The following is a 22,966-nucleotide window of genomic DNA, read 5'->3' as shown; positions in this document are numbered from 1 at the left end:
GTGTAAATTGTGTGAGACTATATCTGAGGTAGGGATTCCTGACGGGGAGCCCGTGAACTTTTCTAAAAATACGTTTGGTACCTGTATTTCAATATAACTAGTTCTTCCATTGTGTTATATATTTCATTTTCTGCATTTAAAAGCACAATTCTGAGAAGGGGTCCATGGGTTTCACCAAATTGCCAAAGGCATCCAGAGATGCCGACAAGGTTAGGAATCCCCGCTCTAATGGGCACCAGAGGTCAGGGAAGGAAGAGATCACCCCAGGCATGGCTGGATTAGTCAGGGAAGGCTGCATGGAAGAGGTGACTTCTCAGCTGGGTTTCCAAAGGGAGAAGGATTTGGATGAGTGGGGAGAAGGATTTGGATGAGTGGGGAGAACAGAGGAAGGAAGGGGAAACAGGAAGAACAAAGACACAGTGGCAGGGTTGACTAGAGGATGACTAGTAAAAACCCTTCAATGAAGCTAAGGTCTCTTATCTGTGAATGTCACAGAATGCCAAGATGAAAGGGGACATCCAGTCCAACTTGTACCCAAACCAGGATCTTATTTACAGCCTCACCCCCACCCCAACAAGTGGTTATCCAGCCTTTGCTCAAAGGTCTCCAGCGAGATCCCCTCCTAGTGCAGACCATTCCACTACTGAACATCATTCACTGTTAGGAATTTTTTCCAGGCATCAACCTTATATTTTCTTTTGATAATATTTATTCTGTGTATCTATTGACCCTTTAGACTTAAGAGGGTTTAAAACATGACATGGATTTCTTCCACATGATATCCTTTCAAATATTTGAACACAGTGTATACTCCAAACCTTCTCCTCTCCATATTAAACACTCTCACTTCCTTCAACTGATTCCCATGTGGCACAAATTTAAGATCCTTCCCCACCCTGCTTGCCGTTCTCTGGATACCTTCTAGTATACCTAAGTCCTTCCTAAAATGCAGCACCCAAAATTGAACTCAATACTTCAGAGCAGGGCAGAATACAAAGACATTACCACCTTCCTAGTTTGTGACAGTGGATAGAGTGCTGGAGTGAGGAAGACCTGAGTTCAAATCTGGCCTCAGACGTTTCTTAGCTATGTGACTTTGGGCAAATCACCTTACCCCATTTGCCTCAGTTTCCTCATCTGTCAAATGAGCAGAGAAAGAAATGGCAAACTGTTCCAGTACCTTTGCCAACAAAATCCCAAGTGAAGTCTTGAAGAGTCAGACACCACGGAAACAACAACAATCCTTGACACTGTGTCTTCCTTAATGCAGTTCATGGTTCCCCCATTTTTTAGTGCCTCTTTTCTCAAAATGTGAGTTTATTTTGTATTTATCTGGTATGTACTTATTTGTATCATTCAAGTAGAATACAAGCCCACTGAGGGCAGAGTTTGTTTCACTTTAGTTTTTATATCTATGGAGCCTAAAACAGCACTTGGCAAATATTGTAGAATTGGCATTTAATAACTATTTAATGACCTATTGAAGAGTTTATCCACTATTCTGGCTTCCATATTATACAATAGGGTTTCTATTCCATTAAAAGATCCAGATTATTTTTCAGATGAACTGCTACCTATGCTTACCTCCATGCTGTGTGTCTGTAAATTTGAAGTTTTGAACCCACATGTAAGACTTTGAATTTATCCTTAAATTTCAATTTATATGATTAGTTCCAGTGTCCTAGGATACCCAAACCTTTGATGAATACTTTCTGTCACCCATCCTTGGGAACATATAATCATGGGATCATAAATTTCAAGCTGGAATGAACAGTAGACCTTAAGTCTCATCTCCCATTTTACTGATGACAACATTGAGACCCTGAAGAGTCAATTAACTAACTTTCCCAGAATCTAACTGCTTATCAAGTGTCTAAGGTGGTTTAGACTCAGCCAACATTCCAATATTCAAAGAATAAGAAAAACAAGATTATCTAGGAAATTATGAACTTCTGTTAGTTTGTTTTTAAATATATATTAAATTTAGTATATTATTAACAAAATTACCCTATTTGTTTTTGTGCCCTTTTCTGAACAGTCTAGACAATTGTAAAAAGATCTTTTATCTCTAGAATCCTTTATCTCTACGTTCATTCTACTTAAAAAGAATTCAGCCTTGAAAGAAAGAAAAGACAAGACTTCAGAGGTAGAGAGAGAGGTGGTCTCTATCTTTCCTCTCATGGCCTGAGGGCCTTCATCTTTAAACAGACTTCCTCTTTCAGTGCTAACTAAGCCATCTTATTCACCTACTCCTGCTTTCCTCCCCTGGGCCCCCTGCTTTCCTAGCTGCTGAACACAACAAAGTTGCCATACTATGCTCTCCCAAGGTCAGTGACAGATTAGTTAGCTTCCTGTCCTCTCCCCAAGGTCAGATGGAGACATGGACTGACTGCCTGCCATTTGTTTTCTGCTTCCCACCCATTATGAACATATTTATAACTATACACATATGTACATATGTATATGTATAACTATACATATGTATGTACACATATACATATATAGAAGTGATTGTGTTAATGGTACAATATATGTATATGTACACATATATACATTTATATCCAGAGCTTATTTGGTTGACAGAAATTCTGTAAGCTAGCCAGTCTCTCTTCCTGTCATGGTTTGTATAATAAAGTTTCTCTACCTGATCTTTGAAGCAACATGGTGGCTCAGTAAATAGAACACTGAATCTGAAGTGAGAAAGACTTTGAGTTCAAATCTGACCTCAGACACTTATTAGCTGTGTGACCCTGGGCAAGTGACTTAATCTCTGTTTGACCTTGCAGGCAGTCAGTCCATGTCTCCATCTTAATCTACTGGAGAACGAAAGGGTGACCACTACAGTAGCTTTGCCAAGAAAGCCCTAAGGACAGAATTGGCTTTTATAGTCCATGGGGTCACAAAGAGTTGGACACAACTGAACGACAATCGGACCTTTACCTCTATTAGACAGATATAGATTTATAGACATATGCATGCATACACATACATACGTACATATATGTACATATATGTATGTATACAAATAAAACACACACACGTATGTAAATACATATACACATTGTATATTTATATTATTGCATGTGAACCATAGTCATTTTACCATGATAACGCAAAAGTCAGGAGAAATTACAAGAAGAAAAAACTGGGAAATGGATCAGGTTTGACAGGTCAACCAAGAAAGTTCAAATCTAATGTTCAGGTGGGACAAGCATCATAGAAGTAATTTCTTAAAACAGCCCTAAGTTGCTAATTTCCCTCTGATCCAAGTGGTTGATCAAAGAAGTGTCAGGCTGAGGGGAAGAGAGTGGGAAGAAAAGTAAATGCGAAGAAATCTCCTACTTGAAAGAGACTGAAAAAGCCAGTTTACAGCCTACAAGTCCTTGTTCTGGGCATCCTTGAGGCTGCTTTCATAGAAAAATTATTCTGAGCTCAGGAAGAAGGGAAAGGTCAGAGGTAGCTGGAGCTCACTGAGGTGAGGTTGGCTTCATTTCTGGTAAAGAGGGAATGGTTAACATCATTTTTTGCCCATAGTAAAAGTCCCATCAATTATCCCTAAAGCAAGATGTGCCAAGCAAGCCCTCTTTTGAGGTTTTGAGAAATTGGAAGGAGGATAAGCTCATCTCAACCCACCATTTTGTAGCTTCCTATGCTAACTGATTTTACTGAAGTTGTAAGTGACCTGTGGAGCCAGCTAAACCAACCCCTTCATTTTCAGATAAGGAAAATGAGGTCAGTAGAAATGAAGTGACTTGATCAAGGTCACACATGTAGTGTCAGAACCAGAATTTGAACCCAGGCTTTCTGACCCCAAATCCAATGATCTTCCCATGACACCACATTGTCTCCTGTCAACACTGTATAAAATGGGCATCCAAGGACAAGGTCCAGTTCATACCTCCCCAGTGCTACCAGTAAATTCATTGTTGAGTTCTTTGTTGGCAGCTCCAGTCTGAATCGGAGCTATTTGTTGGTTCAAGTCATTTGATGAGAACTGTCATGATATCAAATATTAGATGAAATTGGATTCCTATTACCACACATAAAATTCTTAGATGTCCTCATAAGCAGAAGCAGGAGTATCTTTGATTAGCTAAGTCCTCATTTAAACACAAGTGATTTAGTTGATAATACAGATCATACTCAAATTCAGTGGTTCTTAACCTGGGGCATGTGAATTTCAAAATATATTTTGATAACTGTTTTCTCATAAGATTTATTTCCTTTTAATTCTATATATTTTGTTTTGTATGTTTAAAACCTCATTCTGAGAAGAGGTCCACAGGTAGTGGGGTCCAAGACACACAAAAAAGATTGAGAACTCTAATTGATACATTCGTTAGTAGCTACTTTGTCTATTTATATCAACCTAAGCTCTGTTGAGGGTTGATATGGATAGACAGTCATGTCTTAACCTCTCTTAGTCTAAGCTTCCTCATTTGTAAAATAGGCCTAAAACACCATGTTGTGGTGCATAGAATGTTGAGGTGAGGAGTTCAGATTGATCACCTACTATGTGTGACACTGGGCAAGTCACTTTCATCCTCTCTGGGACTCAAGAGTCACAGAAGCAGCCTCTCTGCAGTGGATGGTGGCAGTGATGTATTGTGTCCTATTCATTTCAATGTCATCGTTGAGAATGAAATGCCCAAGGTACATAGCAGGAACATCACTTAAAAGTGCCAGGTCTCAGGGCAGGTACCCTGGAGTTGAACTGATGCAGCTCACATCCTGACAGGTCCCTTTCAAGCCTGCAGGAGAGGAGCTGGGGGCTAGAAATGCAAAGCCCTCTATTTTTCTCCCTCTTTCTTTCCTTCTTCTCTCTCCACTTGTCTTCCTTCTCTCCTTTCTTTCCTTCATTCCTCTCTGTCTTTCTTATTCCCTTCCTCATTCTCTCCTTTCCTCCGTTTACCTCTACTTTTCTTCCTTCTCTTCCTCATTCTCTCCTTTTCTTCCTTCATCTCTATTTATCCTCTTTCCTTCCTCATTCTTTCCTTTCCTTTTGCCCTCCCTCTCCACTTATCTTCCTTTTTTCTTTCTTCATTCTCTACTTTTCTTCCTTCATCTCTATTTATGTTCCTTCTTCCTTTCCTCATTCTCTCCTTTCTGTCATCTCTATTTGCCTTCCTTCTTTCCTCCTTCATCCGCTCCTTTCCTTCTTTCTTAAGATCATAAATTTAAAACTTGAAAGGACCTCAAAGCCATCTGGCAGAAGTCCTTTGTTTTACAGATGAGAAAACTAAAGCCCAGAAAGATTAATTCAAGCCCTGTCCCCTTCCTTCCTTTCTGCCCAGTTTTTTCATCTTCTTTTGGGTGGGGCAGAATAAAGAGGGCTGAATTCAGTCAGAGGACCTGGGTTCATATCCTATCTGTGTGACCTGGGACAAGTTCCCTCGCCTCATTTTCCTCATCTGTTCAATGAAAGGGTTGGACTGGATAGTTTTTGAGGATTCTTTCAGCCCAAGATCTTGGACCCTACAATCCACACAAACACATACTGCTCCTGTGTGGAGTCAGAATGACTCATAAGCATCGGCTTGAATAGTGTTTTAAAGAAAAAAAATTCTGTTGCTGGCCAATTTTCTAAAAGAAGGAAGAGGTGACTGATGGAAAGGTGAGCTTAGTCATGGGGTCCAAGAATCTCTCTGCCTTAAGAAAAGATATAAACAGTGTGGGGCTGAAGTAGGGGGACCATTTGGGGAAAAAATGAGTCTTTTTCCCCTTTTTTTGTTGAAGTACCAGAGAGAGATGGATGAGTGCCTAGAATCTGCATCCTGTCATGAATTGCATGATAAGTAAATTAGTGGAGAGCTTGACCAGTCTCAATGCATAGTATAATTTTGCATATAATCACCTAATAAAGAGCATTTGACGTAGAGGTGGCCAACAGGGCAGCCAGTCTGCACGAGTCCACAGACCTAAGCCAACAGGACCAGATGATGGAATCACAAATCAGTCTCTGAGTGGTAGTGAGAGGATGCACATTGTTAAAGAAAGTGACTTCTCAAAAACCATGTAGTGTTGAAAAGAGCGTGGCAGACTCATGATCAAACAAGTCAACTTCAAGAGAAGTCTTAGCTCAGGTGCTGATGAGCTCAGTGAACTTGGACATGATCTCATTAACCTCAGACTCATCATCTGTGAAAGGGGAAGACTGGCACTCAGACTCCGTATCCCCAGATGGTAGGGAGGGTTTTATAAATTATAGAACACTATGGAAGTGTGAGCAGCTAGGTTGTGCCATAGTGCACAAAGTGCTGGACCTGAAGTTAGGAAGACTCATCTTTCTGAGCTCAAATCCAGCCTCAGACATTTACTAGTTGGGTAGCCCTGGGTAAGTCACTTAACCGCATTTGCCTCAGTTTCCTCATTTGTAAAATGAACTGGAGGAAAAGATGGCAAACCACCCCACTATCTTTGCCAAGAAAACCCCAAAAGGGGTCACAAAGAGTTGAGCATGACTTAAAAAAGTGACTGAAAAACAAAATGGAAGTATATTCATTGTCCCAGGCTTGGTGGCCCATACCTATAATCTCTATTATCAAAGAGGTTGAGGTTGATGGAATGCTTGACTTCAGACCTCTAAGCTACATTGAGGTAAGATGATGAAGGGTCATCACTAAGTCTGGCACCAGACTTGGGCAAAACACCCAGAGTTGGGCAAGAGGTTGGAGAGGGGGGATGTCATCCACCAGCCTACCTAAAAAAGAGGAACTAACCCAGGTCAGAAATGGAATGGGTTAAAGACACTATGATGGCCAGTATTGGGACTGAGCTCATTAGAAGCCAGTGCATTCTAGTCTCAAAAGTGTTGTGTTTGTCCTTCATTGCTGAAGAAGACCATGTCATCAGAGAAATGATGACATGACTTGCACTTCACTTTGTTTGAGTGTTTTGAGTGTGCAAGGTCACCAGCCTCTTTTTCCCTCCAGAGCCATCTGAATCCAGTGACCAGATATTCATCAGGATGACCAGAGATGACCCAGTTTTCACTGGGAGACCTTGGCCCCTTTAGGCCAAGGTCTATGCAGGTACTCACTTAAGAGTGAGGTAACACCCATTCATTGAATAGGCCTGTTTAAGAAGTAGCCAGGACATGGCTCTTTTAATGAGACAAAGAAAAAGAAAGACATCAGGCTGGGAGGGAAACAGCAACAGTTACTACTGATAATCACTCTTAAGGCAGAAGGGTCTAGAAGAGCCCTTAGGCAGGGGCCCTGGGGTGTCTGAGCTTCAGAGTACAGTAGGTTTAAAGTTTTGGGTGAGAAGAGGAGACGATGGGAGGGGAGGGGAGAGGATGGGAGAGGACAGGAGAGGACAGGAGAGGAGAGCCAGTAAAAACTCAAGTCAACTGGGCATCTTTTGACAATCCAAATTTACCTTCCTTTGGAAAGCAGACAGAAGAGGAGGGGGAGGCAGCCAGGAGAGGAGGAGCTGAGTTACCCAGCTATCTGGGTCCCCATTCAGACAGCTACATCTATTCACAAGGTTGTGTTTGTCTTTTGTTTACAAAGAAGACCATGCCATCAGAGAAATAATGACATGACTTGCACTTGACTTTGTTTTGAGGGAGGGAGAGTTGTGCAAGGTCACCGGCCTCACTTCTCCTCCAGAGCTATCTGAAGCCAGTGACCAAATATTCCTCAGGATGACTGAAGATGACCCAGGATGCAATGAGAGACCTTGGCCCCTTTAGGCTAAGATCTTTGCAAGTATTCACTTAGGGTGAGTATGCTTATTCATTGAATAGGCCTATTTAAGAAGTAGCCAGGGCAGGGGTGGAGTCAAGATGGTAGAGTAGAAGAATGGACTTGTCCTACCTCTCCCTCTCCATAGCCCATAAAATACTTGTAAAAATGACTCTAAAACAATTCTAGAGCAGTAGAAGCCAAAAAATTGTAGAGGGAAAGAGATTCTCAGTCCAAGACAGCCTGGAAGGCTGACAGGAAAGGTCTATCACCCTGGGCATGGAGGGGAGCGCAGCCCATCCTTGGCTGCGGGGCATGGCACTGACAGGACTGGAGCAGGATGCAGGGAGTTGAATCATGGGTAGCAGTTGCAGTTCCCAGATTTCTCAACCCACAAACACCAAAGTCAGATTCAAAGGTCAGTGGGGAAACTCTTTCACCTGGGTGAGAAGAGAATGCAGTCTGGCCCCAGTTCCAGGGCAGCAGTGGTCACTGCAGTAGCAGTGTCCATTTTAGTAGCCCTCAGCCTAAAGCCTCTGGGGAAATTAAGTGGCAGATCTGGGTCTCAGCCCTGAGTGGTCGCCCTGGGGTGAGGAATAGCACTGACTTGGTGGAACTGGTGGAGCTGGTGGAGACTCTGGAGAGGGAATTCAACTTGCAGATCCTGGGGAGAAAAGCTTCTGGTTGCTCCCAGACCAGAGCCTAGGTCAAGAGAGGAACAAACTCCTCTCCCTTGATTGTGACACCTTGGAGGAACTGAGAACTTACAGGTCCCTGGAGTATACCCTCCACTTGACTTGACAAAGGACTCAAAAGCCAAACAACTGAATGAGAAAATGCCCACAAAAGGAAAAAAAACAAGACTATAAAAGGTCACCTTCTTGGTGAACAGGTATTTTCTTCCATCCTTTCAGATGAGGAAGAACACAACATACCATCAGAGGAAGACATAAAAGCAAGACTTCTACATCCAAAATCCCCCCCCCCCCAAAATAGGCAATGGTCTCAGGCCATAGAAGAACTCAAAAAGGATTTTGAAAATCAATTAAGAGAGGTGGAGGAAAAATTGGGAAGAGAAATGAGAGTGATGCAAGAAAATCATGAAAAGTGAGTCAATAGCTTGCTAAAGGAGACCCAAAAAATGCTGAAGGAAATAACACCTTTAAAAATAGACTAACCCAAATGGCAAAAGAGGTCCTAAAAGCTAATGAGGAGAAGAAGGCTTTAAAAAGCAGAATTAGCCAAATGGAAAAGGAGGTTCAAAAGCTCACTGAAGAAAATAGTTCTTTAAAAATTAGAATGGAGCAGATGGAAGCTAATGACTTTATGAGAAACCAAGAAATTACAAAACAAAACTAAAGGAATGAAAAAAGAGAAGACAATGGGAAATATCTTATTGGAAAAACAACTGACCTGGAAAATAGATCCAGGAGAGACAATTTAAAAATTATAGGATTATCTGCAGCCATGATCAAAAAAAGAGCCTAGACATTATCTTTCATAAAATTATCAAGGAAAACTGCCCTGATAGTCTAGAACCAGAGGGCACAATAAATATTGAAAGAATCCACAGATCACCTTCTAAGATTCAAAAAGAGAAATTCCTAGGAATATTGTAGCCAAATTTCAGAGTTCCCAAGTCAAGGAGAAAATATTACAAGCAGCCAGAAAGAAACAATTCAAGTATTGTGGAAATACAATCAGGATAACACAAGATCTAGCAGCTTCTACATTAAGGGATAAAGGGCTCAGAATATGATATTCCAGACGTCAAAGGAACTAGGATTAAAACCAAGAAAATTAAAATTAAGAATTAAAAAATTAAAAAATTAAAACCCAGGAAAATTGAGTATAATATTTCAGGGGAAAAAATGGTCATTCTATGATATGGAGGACTTTCAAGCATTCTTGATGAAAAGACCAGAGCTGAATAGAAAATTTGACTTTCAAACACAAGAATCAAGAGAAGCATGAAAAGGTAAACAGGAAAGAGAAATCAAAGGGACTTACTAAAGTTGAACTGTTTACATTCCTACATGGAATAATATTTGTAACTCTTGAGACTTTTCTCAGTATTTGGAGGGAATATACATATATAGACAGAGTGCACAAGGTGAGTTGAATAGGAAGGGATGATATTTAAAAAATAAAGAGGTGAGAGAGGAATATATTGGGAATAGAAAGGGAGAAATGGAATGGGGAAAATTATCTCTCATACAAGAAAAAGCTTTTCCAATGGACAGGAAAAGCAGGGAGGTGAGAGGGAAAAAGTGAAGCTTACTCTCATCACATTTGACTTACAGAGGGAATAACATGCCCACTCAATTTGGTATGAAAAATCTATCTTACACTATAGGAAAGTAGGGGAGACAGTTATAAGTGGGGTATGGAAGGATGATAGAAGGGAGGGCAAATGTGGGGAGAGATTAATTAGAAGTAAACACTTTTGGGGATGAATATGGTCAAAAGAGAATAGAAAAAAATGGGGACAGGACAGGATGGAGGGAAATACACTCTTTCACAACATAACTATTATGGAAGTCTTTTGCATAACTACACATGCATAACCTGTATTGAATTGCTTGCCTTCTCAGTGGGGAAGGGAGGGGTGTGATAGAAGGGAGGCGAGATTAGAGGAAGGGGTAATCAGAATACACGGTGTCCTTGGAGTGAGGGGTGGGGGAAAATGGGGAGAAAATTTGGAACTCAAAATCTTATGGAAATAAATGTTGACAAATAAAAATAAATAAATAAATTTAACTTAAAAATAAAGAAGTAGTCAGGGCATGACCCTTTTAATGAGGGAAAGAAAAAGAAAGACATCAGGCTGGGAGGGAAAGAGTAACAGTTACTATTGATAATCACTCTTAAGCCAGGAGGGTCCAGAAGAGCCCTTGGGGGAGGGAATAAGCATTCATGAAGCACTTACTATATGCCAGGGGGCAGCTAGGTGGTGCAGTGGATAGAGCACTGGTGCAGGAGTCAGGAGGACCTGAGTTCAAATGTCACCTCAGACACTCAACACTCACTAACTGTGTGACCTTAGACAAGTCACTTAATCCCAATTGCCTCATCCTGTGTCATCGCTAGTCATCTGGATGAATATCTGGTCGCTGGATTCAGATGGCTCTGGAGGAGAAGTGAGGCTGGTGACCTGCACAGCCCTCCCTCACTCAAAACAAAGTCAAGTGTGAGTCATGTCATCATTTTTCTGATGGCATGGTCTTCAGCAATGAAAGAAGAACACACACACACACACTATGTGCCAGGCACTGTGTTAAGCATTTAAGAAATATTGTCTCATTTGATCTTCACAAACCTTGTGTTATTATTAGTCTCATTTTTACTACTGAGGAAACTGAAGCATACAGGTCAAGTGTCTTGCCTCGGATCACATAATTAATGTTTGAGGCTGGATTTGAACTCAGGTACCTGACTATAGAGCACTGAGCCTAGAGTCTCAAAAGAAGGGTAAAAAAAGAAAGAAATGTTCATTGTCATTAATGCTAATGTGGCATTCATCTGGTCACTGGTCCATTCTGTTCTCAATTGCTGCTCATTACTCCTTTATATATGAGATACTGACATCAATACAGTACAAATAACCAACCACTAATAACCAAAGTGAATGAATTATTTCAAAATAATAAATTATCTGGTATTAAAATTAATAAATGAGAGGCAGTATGATGTGGTAGATAGCATGCCATTCTCAGAGTTAGGAAGACTTGAGCTCAAATTCTGCCTTTGACACAAGGTGGCACAGTGGAAAAGAGCCTAGCCTTGGAACCAGGGGACCTGGGTTCCAATCCTGCCTCTGCTACTTATATAATCTTGGGCAAATTCTAATTCTAAGGAGTTTGGTCCAACCTCTCTGGGCCTCATGAATGACCTCTAAGGTCCCTGTGAGCTTTAATTCTCTGACTCCCTTTGCCCTTAATGCCTATTCTGTGGTTGAATCCTAACAGTGCTGGGCCTTGACCCGATGCAGAATCCGAAGGACCTTTCCCTGTGGCCCTTTCTCTCTGCCTTGCTGTTGAACTCCCCTAATCGGGACGTGACCTCTCTGAGAGCAGGGCGCCTCAGTTTTCTCTTCCTTGGAGCACTGTGTCTGATGCTTAGTAAGTGATCAATCAATGCTTTTCCTGTCCATTCCATCCCATGACTTTTTATCCATGAATAAGGCTCTTCTTCAGAGAAGGCTGCAGGGAAAGGCCCAGATCCACACTGAGTAGAGAGGAACTCCTCACCAGGGGCTTTCCTGAACCAAAGAAGTCGCAGGCCTGACCTAACAGAACACTACTAATAATGTGACTATCTGACATTTACAGAGCACCTTTAGGCTTGAAAAGCTTTTTACACACATTATTTCATTTGATCTTCATAACAACCCTGGGAGGGAACTACCATCAGTATTATTATTCCCATTTTATAGACCAGGAAACAGTGTGGGGATGGTAATAGAGAGTCCAGGCCGTGGAGGGTCAGATGGAACAAAAAACATAAAGCCGAGGTTCAGACTTGGGTCTGGCTCCATATACCATCCTCCCCACCCCATCTAGCTGTCCATTCTTAAAGCAAAAATTTTAAAAGGCAACTAGGCGGTCCAGTCAATAGAGCCCTGGAAGGAGTTCAAATCCAGCTTTAGACACTTACTAGCTATGTGACCCTGGGCAAGTCCCTTAACCTCCGTCTGCTTCAGATTCCTCTTCTGTAAAACTGAGGTAATAACAGCACTTCTCTCCCAGGGTTGTTGTGAGGATCAAAGGAGATCATAACTGTAAAGCCCTTAGCACAATCCCTGGCACATGGTAAAACATTATATAAACGTCAGCTACTGTTATGACCACTTTAAAAGAAAGAGAAAATTGTCAAAAGTAACCAATAGATTGTTCAGCTTTGATCACATATTGAGAATTCTGTACCCAGAGCACTCTCAGACCATTAAAGAATAGTTTTGCCAGTAGAACAAATAAGTAGACAAAAAAGCCTGCTATTCTCCCAAAGGAATCAAGTTTCCTCTGGCTGGATTGTGTCTTTTTGTGTCTTGTATGGTAACTGATTTATTATTTCATTGATATAGGGAGCTTCCAGTGAGGAAATTCGTTTTCCTTGTACAGTTCAGTAGCTACTCTATAACTCATATTTTAGAGAGTTTCCTGGGGCCCGGAGAGGTTAAATAGTTTGTTCAGGGTCACAAAACAGCCAGCATGTGGCAGAGGCATCCTTCAAAATCCATTCTTCCTGATGCCTGAGTAAGTTGTATAGTCAGTATTCCACGCAGCCTCTGGATTTTATGTTTATTGCATGTATACCTTGCATTTATTAATTAATTTGTTTGTTTGTTTATTTATATTTATTCATATACATACTGTCTCTCCAGGGTACAATAAACTCTTTGAGGGTGGTTTTGTTCAGTTATTTCAGACTCTTCATGACCCTATTTGGGGTTTTCTTGGCAAAAATGCTGCAGTAGTTTGCCATTTCCTTCTCCAGATTATTTAACAGATGAGAGAACTGAGGCAAATGGGATTAAGTAACTTGTCCAGGGTCACACAGCTAATAAATGTCTAACGCTAGATTTGAACTCAGAAGATGAGTCTTCCTGACTCGAGGTCTGATGCTCTATCCACTGCACCACTTGGCTGTCCACTGGTTATCTTTAGAGAGTTGCAGATGACTGAAGTATACAGTGATCACATTAAGTGCATTACCTTCAGGAATTTATAGGTATCTGTATAAGGAGCAGCAACTTATGGCTACCAGTCATTGATAGTACATCATTCATTCATTCAAGCTACATTAATTCAGAATTTAGGATGATTGTGTTAAACCAGGAAGTGATCTTAGAAATCAGCCTTTCAATGTACAGAGGAAACTCAAGACCCAGGGAAGAAAGGACAATGCCCGATATACTGCAGCTAGTAAGGAGCAGTTTTGGAATTGGAACCTACATTCCTGACTCACCCTCCAGGGTTCTCTTCCTTATGTCACTCTCTATTTGCTAAGCAAAGTCATTGTGTGAAGTAAGATGGCAGGGGGCATGTTTAATCTACTTAAGGAGAACAAACTGTTTCCAAGTAGCTAGGCAGCCCCTGTTTGCAGCTAATGAATATGATTTTTCCCCAAAAAAGTGATGTTTAGCATAATTCATTAAAGCAGGACCAGCAGGACCTCAAATTGGAAGCAGTTTGTTAACTGTCAGTTTGTGGTACAGTATGTACCTTGCACACATTTTTAATAGCCTATAATTCAGACTTATCTTTCTACCAGTCTGGCATTTCCCTCAATTAATCAGAATCAGTGCGTGAAGTTACTCTGGACTAAAGACTGCCCCAGCACCAACTGCTCATGGAGAAAGCTTAATACCCCAAAAGACTCACTCATCCCCTTCTCTGCATGCCTTTTCATTATGTCTGAATGACAACTCCCTCTGCATTTTTTATTTGATTATATCAGTATGTGAACATGGGACCCCCAAAATGATTCTGTCCAATGTTCTTCACACTATAGCTCTGTTTGGGGATAATTCTTTCTAGAGTTTGCCTGGTCTTTTCTTATCTAGGAATTCCACTCTTGGGAAAGAGATCATAGCAATTATAACAATTAAGAACTCACTGGAGAATACAATTTAAAAATTTGATATTTGGTTTTGTTGAAAAATGTTTCCAGAAGTCTAGAAAAAGAGAACATTTAATTCATTTAAGAAGCAAAGTTTAAGCAGGTTGAAAAAGAACTCTGGTTTTTTTGCCATGTTAGTGATGAGCAGGATAACCTTGGTGAAAAGGACTTTTATAGAATCTCTGAGCTTCAAAGTAGAAAGGAAGAAATGAGTGACTTGGTCATCAAGGAAACTCTCTTGATTGAAGACAGACAAAAAAATACAAGTAGAAAAAGTTAGCATGTGGAAATGCATGGTATCCTAGATAATACCTCACATTTGTATAGCATTTACAGATTTACAAAGCACTCTACATACATTATTTGATCCTCTAGGAAAATTTGAGGATATCATTAAGTCATAGATTTAGAGAGGGAAAGGTCATATAGTACAATTTCTTCTTCATTTTTACAGATAAAGAAGCTGAGGCCCAGAGATCTGAAGGGATCTGCCCTAAGTCATGTTTGAGTCCATGTGTGAATCAGGGATCTTTTGAACTAGCTCTAAGAAAGCACATGCAGTTGCTTGGTATTGTGAAACCTCAAAGGAGAAAGATACTTCTATCCAGATGAAAAAGAGATTTGAAGGAGGCAGTGAAATTGAGCAGTTTTCAGGTAGATAGCTATGCCTGAGGAAAATTTTATTATTGACTGGATACCATTGGCCCCCATCTTTCCCCTAGTGGTTACTACTGGAATTGCAGGCTTAAGAGAAAATAAGGCTTCTAAAGCTTCTCAAGTCCTAATGCTGAACATGGGATGGCATAGACTAGGTGAATACCATAAAGTAGGCATTCCCCACAGGAAGGGATCAGCAAAGGTTCTGAGAGTACCATCCACTTGATTTTCTGCTAGCATCTTAAACAACATGTCCAAAAGAGCATGCATCATCTTTTCCCCAAACCTCCAAACTGCCTCCGAAGTTCTGAATTTTTACAACGGCACTTGGCACTTTGCTCAAGTTCGCTGCCTAATCTGTCCCTGTCTTTTTTCCCTCCCCCACCCTGTCCCCATATCAGTAGCCAGATTTTGTTGACTCCATCCCCCCTTGCATCTGTCCCCTCACCACTCACACTGGTCATCTCCACCCCTCACCTAGTCTTACCTGCCTCCTAATTGGTCTCCCTACAGTCAGCCTCTCTCCCCTCCAATCTCATCCTTCACATAGCCACCAAAACAATCTTCTGAAAGTACAAGCACAACCACATCACTATCCTGCTCAAAAAACTTCAGTGGTTTCCCATTACTTCCCAGATGAAATAAATTCTCCTTAGCCTGACATTTAAGGAATGACCACAGTTTGCCCCCAATCCACCTTTCTAGGATTATTTCCCATTCTTCTTCTATCTCAAGACCTGGCACATAGTAGGCAATCATCAAATGCTTACTGGTTGATTATTTTGTTACAGGGCATTGTGCTGAGTCCAAGGGATAAAAAGATTATAAAATGTAAGTTCTATGAAAGCAGAAACTTTGTTACTTTTGTCTTTGTAGCCTCGCTTCCAATAAATCACCTCTCACACAGTAGGTGCCCCGTAAGTATTTTTTTGATTGTCTGGTTGTTTGTGTATTTGATTGATTAATCTGTAAACTCCTTGAAGGCAGGGACTGTCTTTAGCTTCTTTCTCTATCTTCAGTGCCTGCTACATAGGAGCCACTTAGCAAACTGAATTGACATACCTTCCTTTCAGCTAAGGTGCAGTCCTGATTGGTCCAAGAATGCAGCATTGTACAAGGCAGTCAAGAAGTCGATTGCTAAATACCAGTCTACCTTTCTGTTCCCAGAGGTCTACCTCCAAGCTTGTTACCTCCATTTCCCTCTAATCCTTATCTTTATTCAAGGCTCTTTTCACGTACCAGCTCTAGGAAGCTACTTCTGATCCTTGCGGGCATTTCTTTGTACCTTGCTGGCATTTCTTTGTATCGCTATTGCCATCATCCAGATCAATGTCTGGCACATAGTAGGAACGTAAGAAATCCTTGTTGATTGACTAAATGATTGTTCCTGGAGCACTTTGCCTGGGTCTCTCCTTTGCTCCTTTCCCTCCTTTATCTGTATACGTGCTGTGTCCTGCCAGGGGAATGTAATCTCCATGAGGGCAGGGATTGTTTGGTTTCTATCTTTGTAATTCTGGTGCCTCCTTGCACACAAGCTACAGGGAACTGAAAATGGAGGAGCTGGAAGGAGTCTCATTTTCTGAAAGGCAGACATTTTAAGTAATTTCAGTCTCCTGCCTTGTAGATACAGCAAATAATTTTCCTGGGGTAGGAGGAGACCATGTACGTTCTTCATATACCAAAGAGAGGGCAGCAAGTATCTGCCCACCTAAATTCTGGATCAAAGTCGGGGGAGGGGGTTGCAGTGGGCTAGGCAAATGGACCTACCTCCTTCAAACTCTGTCTGGCAGTTTCCTGAGTTCTCATTCAGGCTCTCTTCCTCATTGATAATAATGTTTTCAATGTCTTTCATCGTTAGATGATCCCGGAATGCATGGTACAGGATATGCTTCAGCTCTTCCAGCGTTATCCTTTGCATGTCAAACTGCAGAAACAGAAAGGGGGTGAGGTAGCCTTGAGCATGACCAGTGCACACACAGGTACATCTTGTCCCTTTAAGGCAGCTGAGTTACAATGAAATTGGGCATCCTTGCTCTGAATCCAGCACTAAATGCAGTGCCTGGCACAGAGTAGGTACTAAATAAATAGTGATTGGATTGAGCCTTGAATCTTATACTTAGAATCAGAAATTTAGAGCTTGGAAGGACTTTAAAAGCCATCCAATCTCATATTTTACAGATAGAAACTGAGGTTTAGAGAAATTAAATGACTTTTTTTTAAGGTCACAGAGAAATATCAGACATACTATCTATATACTTTATATATACATACCATACATACATATAATATGCAAAGTATATATAATATAGTATATACTATATACCATATATATAATATTCTCTACATACATATATTATATATATAATAATACACTCTCCTGGCTTTTTTTTCTTTTAAATAATATTTTGTTTTTTCCAATTATATGTAAAGATAATTTTTAGCACTCATTTTTTAAAATAAAATTATTTCCATATTTTCTTCCTCCCTTCCTTCTCTCCTCCCTAAGATGATAAGCAATTTGATATAGGCTTTATATTTATACATCTATATCTATATCTTCTTTGGTGTAAACATTTTCTATATCCTGATTGTGCTTCTAATACAGAGAGGCCATGAGTTACCTGGAGAAATACAAAAATTTATGTTAGTACAGAGAGCCAAATCTACGTCTCAATTTTTTCTAACTGGGGGCTCTGAGTTATTGTGATTGTATCATTAACGTTTTATCTGATAAAAACTCTACAAAATACCAAAGGAGGGGAACACATAGACTCAAGGACCATAATACTTCCCCTGTTTAGAAAGTGAGCTATTTGTTGAAACAAGTTAAGGCTGATTAAATCTCCAGAGATAAGTAGGTTAGAAAAGAGAGGGCAATTGCTGAATAAGAGATTATACTAAATCACCACCAGGATCAAATAAGGAAGACTTGTGAAAGAAAGATTCACCTCCATTCCTATCCATCAAGCAAAAGGGAGCAGAAAGGGCAGATTACTGGCTGGCAAAATCTATACTCTGTTGTAACTCCTAATGGAATTATACTGAAAATTGCTGACCCCCTTCTCCTCCAAATTGAACTCTTTGTTTCAATAAAGAAAAATAATAAAGCAAAATCTCCTTATCTGATTATTTCTGACAAAGTATAGAAAATGGGCAAGTCTGTCCCAGTCATTCTCCCATCTCTCTGAAAAACAGATGAAGGGAGATAGCGCTCATTGTTTGTTCTCTGGGACCATTATTGGCTTTTTAATTTCCCAGAGCTTAGTTTCCTTTTAGTGATTTTTCCCCCCATTCATACCACTATACTTCTTGAGAGTCAGTATAATACGGTAGATAGAAAGCAAGCCTTGAGTTAGGCAGAAAGGGTTCAAGACCCACTTCTGAGAGTCTTGGCTGTGTAACTCCAGGTAAGGCATTTCTCCTGTCAGTGCTTCATACAACTAAGACTATATACGTTGTACTCTGGAAGATCTGAGAATTCTGATCGATGCAATTCCTGACCAGATTTTCAGAAGAGTTCTGATGAAGCATCCCATCCACCTCCTGACAGAGATGATGGATTCAAGATGCACAATGGGGTATGAAGCTTTGGACATGGTCAGTGGGAAAATTAGATTTATTTCCACTGCATATTTGTTACAAGGGTTTTGTCTTTCTTTCTTTTCCATTGTTGGCAGGGGCAGGGGTAGGGACAGGAAGAGAAATGGGAGGGAGAGAAAACAAATGCTTCTTTATTGGAGATTTCTCTAAAGACTATGAACTAGAGAGCAGTTAATAACCTGTATCGGTAGAGGGATTTTCCTCGGCAGAAGTTCCCTATTCCAATGAAACACAGGTCAAGACCAAAAAAAAAAAAGTAATTGTATTATACTTTTAGTTCTACTTATTTTGTTCTGACTTGGTTCCCATAAATCTTCCTATGTACATCTGAATTCCTCAGAATTGTCATTCTTTATAGGACAATAATACTCCATTACAATTCATATGCGGCAGTTTGTTCAGCCATTCCCCATTTGATGGCCACTCAAAGAATATGTTCTTAAGCTGCTGTCCATAAATCAAATCCAAATTCTTGCCTAAGTGCAAGGAAAGTTGGTGATTTAAAGGGCTCCTAAGAGGAGGAAGTCCTTTTAAAATGGGTAGTGGAAAGAGTGGGGCAACTAAGGTGGCTTAATGGATAGAGTGTTGGGTCTGGAGTCAGGAAGACTCATTGTTGTGAGTTCAAATCCAGCTTCAGACATTTACTAGCTATGGGACTTTAGGCAAATCACTTCACCCTGTTTGCCTCAATTTCCTCATCTGTCAAATGAATTGGAGAAGGAAATGGCAAATCCATTCCAGTATCTTTGCAAGAAAAACCAAAATGGGGTCATGGAGAGTCACATACGGACTGAACAAGTGGAAATAGCACTGAATTTAGTTCCTCCTCTGCCCCTAACTTGCCCCATGATCTTAGGCAGGTTATTTTTCTTTGGCCCTCAGATTCTTCCTCTGTAAAATGAAGAGTTTTACAGGATCACAGATTTAGAGCTGGATAGCAACTTAGAAGTAACCTGGATCAAACACCCCATTATATAGATAAGGAAACTGAGGACCAGAGAGGTTAAGGGATTTACTCAAAGTCACACTATATATAATAAATGACAGAGCTGGATTTGAATTCAGGTCCCCTGACCCCAAATCTTGAAGTCACAGAGCAGAAAGCTGTACCATATTGCTTCTCTAGGCTCCTCCCAGTACTAACATTAGAGTCCCTCCTACAGTAATAATAAGAATATTTATCTAGGGTTTGATGCTTTGCTAACAATTTACCTATGCTCTCTTATTAAATCTTTACAATAGCCTCATGAGATAAGAGCATATTAGGTTCAAATCCCACATCTGATGTGGAGTACCCCTAAACCTTTCACTTTCAGCTCTAAATCTATGATCTCATTCACATTTTTACTCACCTTTTATAGATAAGGAAACAGAGGCACAGAATAACCCTTGTTTTCCCAACTAGTCTTATCCTGGATCTTAGTCCCTGGGACCTCTTCTCCCTAGAACATCCAACTATCCAGGTGTCCCTCTCACCTTGGAGGAGTCCCTAGCCAGTCCCAAATCCTTTCTCCCACTGGTGAGTTCCTACTAGGACCTCTATTTTGTGGATAGGGCCAGACTAGACAACTTTCATTCCCTCCAGCCCCGGCTCTGCTCCTGACTTTAAAATCATGTCCCTAGTGGGGTTCCTGCCACATCTGTCTGCTTCTCCCTTGCCCTGTTTTTTGGTATTCTTTTATGTGTTGTTTTCCCCCTAAGCTCCTTAAGGGGATGGCCTTTCTTTTTGCTTGAATTTGTAATTCCAGTGTTTAGAAGGGATCTGGTATATAATAAGCACTTAACAAATGCATTCTTCCTTCCTTCCCTGCTTCCTTCTTTCCTCTCTCCTTTCCTCTCTCTCCTTCCCTTCCTCCCTTCCTTTCTCCTTTCCTTCTTTCCTTCATTCCATCATTCCTTCCTCTCTCCCTTACCTTTTTCCTCTCTTTCATCTTTCCTTCCTCTCTCTCTCCCTTCATTTCTTCATTCCTTCCCTCCTTGCTTCCTTCCTTTCTTCCTTCTATAGATCTATGATTCTACTATCCATGACCTCTAAAGTTCCTTTCAGTCTAAATCAATGATTTCAATTCCATAACCTCCCTGCGCCTCAATTTCTTTCTCAGGGGACTGGACTAGATGGCTTCTGAGGTCTTCTCAAGTTCTCTATCTATAATCCTAGGACAAAATGGACCATGTGGGCCCCTGGGGCATTATCATTTTGTGGACAACAGCCTGTATCTTCAGACTTTCTCCTCCATTCTTTTACTCCCCTCTGCCCCCTCCTCCTGTCTTTCTCTATAAAGCAATTCCCACCTTGCTTTCAGCCTGCATCTCTGCTCAGCAAGATGAAAGGTGGGTTACCCAAACTTGTTGGCAGGTCCAAATGAAACAAGTTCAAATCCATTTACACAGGGAAGGAGAAATGAAGGAGAGTGGTAAAGGTGGCAGCTCCCTGAGCTGCCTTTTGTCCCACGCAAAAATGGAATTTGAAGCTGAGTCAAGTCAAAGATGCTCTGGGTCCAAGGGTATCTGGGCCATATTCTCACCCAACTTCAGGGGATGCTGATCTGCCTTTTAGATTTAATAGTGAAAGGTTTAACCATCAGCTTGGAGGAATGCTGGAAGGTGGGGGGAAGGCTGTTGAACAGGAAGGAAGCATATCAAAGTGTGTTGAAATTCATACCTAGGAACTGGGACATAATGGCAAAGGGAAGACTTCTGAACAGAGAATCCTCATGGCAATCACGACACAGTGGAAAGAGCGTTGAACTCAGGATCTGGCTTTCATCTGTCAGGATCACCAGGTTGGGCAGATCACATTAGTTATTAGGTCATGTTAATCCCTCTAAGTATCTCCTTGTCAGTAAAGCAGGGATACCCACAGAATTTAGCTGATAGGATTGTGACCAAAGTAACCTGAGGCAAATCATTTCACTCAGTTTCTTCTTTAAAATGAGTGAATTGGACTAAGGTCTTTCCATAATAACAACTAGCCATTTCACGATTTACAAAGTACATCCCCTGTGTTATCTTATTTGATCCTCACAGCCATCCTGTGAGGTAGCTGTCATCATCATCTCCATTTTACATTTGCTAGCTGGGTAACTCTGAGCCAATTATTTAACTTTTCTCAGCCTTAGTTTCCTCACCTGTAAAACTGACATGATAGGAGTTCAGTGAAGATAAAATGAGATAACACATTTAGAAAGTGATTTGTAAAGCTTAAAGTGCCATATGAAAGCTATTATTATACCTCTAATTAAGGGGAATAGGCTGATTACTTGGAACAAAACACAATGCTCCAGATATGGTCTGAGCAGGGCAGAGTACAACCAGAATGGTTCTTCCCTAGTCCTGGACACTGTTGACAACGGTTGAGGTAAGCATTAGCATTTTTCACAGAGATATTTCCCTACTGGCTCATATGGAGCTTGCCATCCACTCACTAATATCCCTACATCTTTTTCCACACCAGTGGCTCTACCCCATCCTGTGTTTGTGACATTGATTTTTTAAAAATCTACATATATAATTTACATTTGTCTATATTAAATTTCATCTTATCAGGGAATCAACTAATTAATAAGGATCTACTGGGTGATAGGCATTGCAGATAATAGATTGAAATGAAATATTTCCTGCCTTCAAGGAACTTATATTCTACTGGGGGATGACATGGTCACAGAGAGCCAAATACAGCATACATGCAAAATAAAGACAAATTATTAGGGGTTGGGACCCCAACAAATTTTCTCAGTCCATGACCTAGGGTTCCTGAGTTATTTCTAAGCTGGCCCAGAATTCTTGTTGGCTCCCCAGAGGTCTCCCTCACAGATTCAACAATGTATGTCTGGTTATTCAATAACATGTAGACTTTATAATGACACTCTCCCCACCCAGTTTTATTTTGTTCCCCCTCTGGTTATAGAATCACATATTTAGAGCTGGAGGGTGACCTCTGAGGTCATCTGGTCCAACCACCTCATTTTGCAGAAGAGGAAACTGAGACTTGGAAATTAGATAATTTACACAATGACATAGAGATTTAGTGGCAAGTCTGGGATTTGAAGCCAGGTCCTCTAGGTCCACAGCCAAGTGTCTTTCCACTACACCACACTGCTCTCTTCAAATCATTCTATCCTCCCTTAAATAAGACTCTGTTAGAGTTGCTCCTTTTAGCAAAAGAGAATCTGGTAGGTGTTGGGGTCACTCTGTTCCTCATAAGGTCCTGTATTAAGCTCTATTTGCCAAGCATCCCTGAGCCAGCCCCTTCTTAGCTGGGGCATTGCCCCCCAGGGGCAGAAAGCAATGTAATGGACCAGCCTGGGGACTCATGAAGAGTCTGCTTAGTCTGGTGAGTTATTCTTGGTCACCCTTCCTGAGTCCGTGCAAAATAAATGGAAAATTGTCAAACGCAAATG

At 40.9% G+C, this 22,966-nt stretch overlaps 1 protein-coding gene across 2 annotated transcripts in view; it reads right to left on the bottom strand.

The window, feature by feature from the left end:
* The window catches only part of CALN1 (calneuron 1), a 483,181-nt gene that overhangs the window by 17,175 nt on the left and 443,040 nt on the right, over positions 1 to 22,966 (bottom strand). For both annotated transcript variants that reach the window (XM_072640114.1, XM_072640113.1), the window contains one exon: positions 16,734 to 16,890. In XM_072640114.1, coding sequence (XP_072496215.1) covers positions 16,734 to 16,890 — 157 coding nt within the window. The remainder of the gene's footprint in view (positions 1 to 16,733; positions 16,891 to 22,966) is intronic.

Source organism: Notamacropus eugenii, chromosome 2 (assembly GCF_028372415.1).
Source record: "Notamacropus eugenii isolate mMacEug1 chromosome 2, mMacEug1.pri_v2, whole genome shotgun sequence".
NCBI classification, from domain to species: domain Eukaryota; kingdom Metazoa; phylum Chordata; class Mammalia; order Diprotodontia; family Macropodidae; genus Notamacropus; species Notamacropus eugenii.
This window is presented reverse-complemented; position numbering and strand designations above follow the sequence as displayed.